The sequence below is a fragment of the Bidens hawaiensis genome, unplaced genomic scaffold (assembly GCF_021521415.1).
Source record: "Bidens hawaiensis isolate Kalapana, Puna unplaced genomic scaffold, B.hawaiensis_p1.1 tig00014142_1, whole genome shotgun sequence".
Taxonomy (NCBI): Eukaryota; Viridiplantae; Streptophyta; class Magnoliopsida; order Asterales; family Asteraceae; genus Bidens; species Bidens hawaiensis.
Genome location: NW_027492218.1, coordinates 326,046 through 330,751, shown reverse-complemented (window position 1 = coordinate 330,751; position 4,706 = coordinate 326,046). Strand labels below are relative to the sequence as shown.

Here is a 4,706-nt window from a genome sequence, read left to right as displayed (position 1 = left end):
ACATGCTTCTTTAGCGTCTCTAATACTTAGTGCATGCATGCTTCTTGTACCATAACGTCCCTGTTGGTCAACCAAGTCAAGTGAGCTAAAAAGTTGTTGATTTGCAACTACATGTTAACCTTTGATGGAATGAATAATTTACAAAAGTGGAGTATCTACTTGGACAAATATCGAAATTAGATTGTATTCCAAACTAACATAACACAGTGGCTTATAACAAAACTTAAACAAAATACATTAACTCAAAAGTTAATTGTTAATATAAATAATAAGATAGATAATGGGATTACAAATCTAACGTTTCAAGAATTACAAAGGCACCAAAAAAAATTACAAATCTCTAAATATTTCTTTATAAACGACGTTTGTTGTCTTATTGGTGACTTTACCATCCTTATCCAATATTAAAAGTTTAAGACCTTCTCTACTTCTGACTCTGGATAAAGTTACATATAACTGACCATGCGAGAATACCCGCTCTTTTAAAAACGACCCTACTTTTGATAGAGATTGTCCTTGACTTTTGTTTACCGTCATTGCAAAACATACAAAAACCGGATATTGTCTTCGTTGAAATTTGAAAGGAATGTTTTTGTCGGTAGGTGTCAATGGAATTCTAGGAATAAATACTATATCACCGATGTTAGTTCCTGATATAATTTGTGCCTTAATAACACGTTCTCCTAGAGATGTAATTTGTAGTCTTGTTCCATTACATAAGCCGTCTTTTTGATTAATATTTCTTAATAGCATGACGGGGACACCAACTTTCAACACCAACTTATGCTTTGGCAAACCCGATATGTTGAGACCATTTAATATATCAGGCGCGTATAATCTTTCATCAAAGCTGTCACTAAAAGACTCGTCGAGACATACACTGTCTGAACTTAAATACTCATATTCAGATCCCGGAAGCATCTCAAGCAATCGATTATTGATTTATTCTACAACTTCATTCGTGGGTGCAAGAACCGCTCTTTGTTCAAAAAATTCTTTGTTTTTGTAATTTGATAGAATATCTGGGTATACAAATTCAATAAGATCAGATAGTGGATCTAATGAATCTTTGATAAGTAGATCGTCAGGAATTTCAATTTCTGTATCACCATCACTGGGACCACCAACTTTTCCTTCACCCAAATCCAAAAACCACTTAGCAAACAACCTTGCCTGTTCAATATTGGATGAGTCGCATCCTATTGTTAACCTCATGTTTTTTGTTAGGCGTAGGACCTTGATATTTAGGCCATAAATAAGACGAACTTATTGATGCATTTACCACATCTTGTCTTGTACCGTGCTGAACCACAGGTAAAATCTGTCTAAAATCACCTCCAAAAACTATTACTTTCCCACCAAAAGGTTGGTTCCTACATCCCAATATATCCCTCAAAGTTCTATCTAATGATTCAAAAGCATGTTTATGTGTCATTGGAGCTTCATCCCATATAATCAATGAAGTCTTGGTTAACAAATGTGATTCATCTGTAAATGGCTTTATGTTGCAAGAGGAAGTCTCATTTAAATTAATTGGAATATGAAACCTAGAGTGTGCTGTCCTACTAGACAATAGTAATGATGCAATACCACTTGAAGCAACATTTATAACGATTTCACCTTTTGATCTTATAGTTGCAACCAAATTTTTCACAAAAATGTTTTACCGGTACCACCATAACCATAAACAAAAAAACTACCTCCCTTATTGAGTGTTATGACATTCATGATTTTTTCAAAAACAATTCGTTGCTCGTCAGTTAATGAAGATAGCAGAATATTGTATTCAGTGTTTAGAACTTCTCTGTCATAACTCAGCTCCTCATTAATGAGAGGATTATTCGATGAAGCGACAAATTCATAATCAGGAAAAGGCATCGTTTCAAAGTTTTTTAGGGTGTTTGCATTGCGAAGCAATATTTTTTCAATCTCACATAAAGTAAGATTTTTGATTTCTTCATCAGGAAGAGCTAAATCTGTAAATAATAATGTAAACATATATAAATACTTGTGAGACTAATTCGGAAGTACTTTTATCAGTATCAAGTTTGATCTCCTACCTTTTGTTGTGTGTTCTTTTGCTTTGGTTGACTTAACAATTTTGGTCAAAACGTTAACTTTTTTGTAGATATTTAAGTGTGTTTAATATGCAAATTTATGGTTTTGTTAAATAGTATACTGTGTTAATTGTTTAAATAGTTACAGGCACGTTTTTTGTCAATTTGACTTAAATTTGTTGTTCTTAGAAGAACAATTTTTGGTGTATTTTAATTTATCTAAAATGTTGTTATTAAATACTGTAATAAAGTGCATTCTTTAATGGATTTTTGATACAACAACTTTCATATCACTTTTTGATAAAAATTAACCAAACAGTCAAAGTACAGTTGGTTAGTATGAAAGTCAACGTCCAAATGGTTCAATGTGCTTGGTAAAGGTATGAAGTTTTTTTTATTTTTACCAACACACAGGTTCTAAGATAGTATGTGTGTATACAAACAGACACACACATTAATATATAAACAAACTCGAAGTACCTGGAGAGTTAAGCATACGGCGTTGATTGTAAAGAATACCATTAGATAAAAGTTCCCATGTATTGTTCCAAACAACATCGGGTCGAGACAAACTGTGGGATGTTAACATTGTAACAAATAAAGACCTTATATAAAAACCAGTACCAGAATGGCTCACTTCTTTGATTGCTTCAATATACTCTGAGTCATCATCTAAAAGGCCAAGCTCGAAACATGCATCTCTAAAGGTTTCATGCAATTTTCCATTAACAGTTCTAATGTCCTCAAATGATTGTGGGCCTTTAACTTTGTTTAATAGAACCCTTAAGAAATATGCATCACCAAGTGCTAGAGATATGGCATGAATCCTTCCTATGGAAAATCCGGATTTCCTTCGTTCCCAACGTTTTTGTTCAAGTTTCCAAGTAAATTTGGTTGGGAATTTAACGTAAGTTAATTGTCTTGCTTCTTCATATAGTTGGTTACATTTCATCCATGATGTAAACATAGAAGAGGAAACTGACTCTTTTTCAAGAACATTGTCAACATCTTCGTCTGCACCATATACAACTAATTGCTTGCCAGGAAGATGAAAAGGAAGTCTTGTGACCGAAGGTATTCTATAATGAACATCATACGCCAATATTCTCCATGTTGCTTCACACGTTGATAGATATCTACAATCATAGTATTCTTTGATTTCATCAACGTCTTCTTGTTCATCATGGTTGTTATCTTTCCCAACAGATATCGTTGCCCTATCCGGACCGTTGTTAATATATCTAAAGAGATACTTTATTGAACCACTTTGGTTACACCATTCCACATTAATATGTCCCTGATATCTTTTCAAAAGATATTTACTATATGGCACCACATACCCGTTATCTAGATCAAAACCAGATTTGTCAACATACCTTCGATTATCTGGTCTTTTGTATATAGGAAAACCATCTGTATCAACACAAGTGTTTTCACTGAATCTTTTAGGAAAGTTTTTGGAGCATTTGTTATCTATCATGCAAGAACATTTTGGATTATAATCTCCGCACGGGCCGTGTATCATGAAATCCTTTACAAATGAGTACAATACCGGATCTTCGTCCTTGTTAGGGATCTCAGCAGAAATTTTGGGGTCAATATCTTCAACTGATGATAGTTTGCAATCAGGATGTAAAAATATGCATATATGTGCATGCGGTAAACCCCTTTTTTGATACTCAACTGTGTAAACAACTACATATAAAATGAAAGAAATTAGAATTAGTAAATGTTACGTAAAAATATATATAAAAAAACAGAGATAAACAGGGCTTTAAGAATACCTGCTTGCACTTTACCCAAAGGTTGTTTATCTTTCAAGTCCTTAATCAAAGAGTCCAGCTTCATTTTAAATATTTGACATGATATGTCAGGCCTGTCTTCCGCTCTTAGGCTGGTGTCTTTTAAAAACCGTTTAATTTCCGGCCAATTCGGATTACATGTAAAAGTAATGAAAAAGTCCGAGTAGCCAAACTACTTACAAAGAGACATTGCGTCCAAATAATTCTGCATCATATATCGCGAACCGCCAGTAAAAGATGAGGGTAATATAACACATTGGCTAGCTCTTGATATATCTCTGTTTCCTTTGTTTTTTAATTTGCAAAGATTCTCATAGGTCTCAGATCTAAGAACACTCTGCTTGCAACGTATGTAAAAAAGTCTTTCGCTTTCAATCATCGTATAAGCGTCAACTAAATATTATTTATATAATCTTCTTCCATTTAGAATTATTGAAAAGTGATTGACCCTGCCTTGAATCATGTAACAAAACCATTGGCGCATCGTTGTTGTTTTTCGTTTCTTTGTAGGTTCAAATTCTAGTGTTATACCTCTATGAGGTATGTCAATCCTATATCCATCTTCACCGTACACATGTAGCAACGGATATTGAAGTGGAAGGTAAGACGGATGCAGATCGCTAATTGGTATAAGATTTCGTCTTGACTTTTTACAACAATGTCTCTAGTGTCTAGCTGTTCATGAATGTCACCAACTATTAACGCAGCTACTTCAAAAGCGGTGGGTAAGTTATAAGTACGACCATCTTTTTGCATGTTACCGATGATTCTAAGCTTCAGTTCAATACCTGGATTATGTTTAATACAATCTCTTGCCATTCTATACGATTTAACCAAGTGATTTTGT

General features: G+C 33.8%; 2 protein-coding genes across 2 annotated transcripts; both read right to left on the bottom strand.

Moving 5' to 3' along the window:
* Positions 1-330: 330 nt before the first annotated feature.
* LOC143546015 (uncharacterized) lies at positions 331-921 on the bottom strand. Its single transcript, XM_077037771.1, has one exon. It carries the CDS (start codon positions 919-921, stop codon positions 331-333), a length of 591 nt encoding a protein of 196 aa, XP_076893886.1.
* Positions 922-942: 21 nt separating this feature from the next.
* On the bottom strand, positions 943-3,905 carry LOC143546014 (uncharacterized). Its single transcript, XM_077037770.1, has 5 exons — positions 3,842-3,905; positions 2,538-3,752; positions 1,701-1,976; positions 1,283-1,404; positions 943-1,173 (listed from the first exon to the last, which is right to left on the bottom strand). Exons 1-5 carry the CDS (start codon positions 3,903-3,905, stop codon positions 943-945), a joined length of 1,908 nt encoding a protein of 635 aa, XP_076893885.1.
* Between the last annotated feature and the right edge of the window lie 801 nt (positions 3,906-4,706).

Bases quoted from the DNA above. Each gene is read 5' to 3' on its own strand.
- LOC143546014 (XM_077037770.1), bottom strand. From the start codon at position 3,905: ATGAAGCTGGACTCTTTGATTAAGGACTTGAAAGATAAACAACCTTTG. The intron at 3,753-3,841 runs GTATTCTTAAAG...TTTTATATGTAG, and splicing joins TTTGGGTAAAGTGCAAGCAG to TTGTTTACACAGTTGAGTAT. The intron at 1,405-1,700 runs GTAGTTTTTTTG...TTGAATCATTAG, and splicing joins CATAACACTCAATAAGGGAG to ATAGAACTTTGAGGGATATA.
- LOC143546015 (XM_077037771.1), bottom strand. From the start codon at position 921: ATGCTTCCGGGATCTGAATATGAGTATTTAAGTTCAGACAGTGTATGT.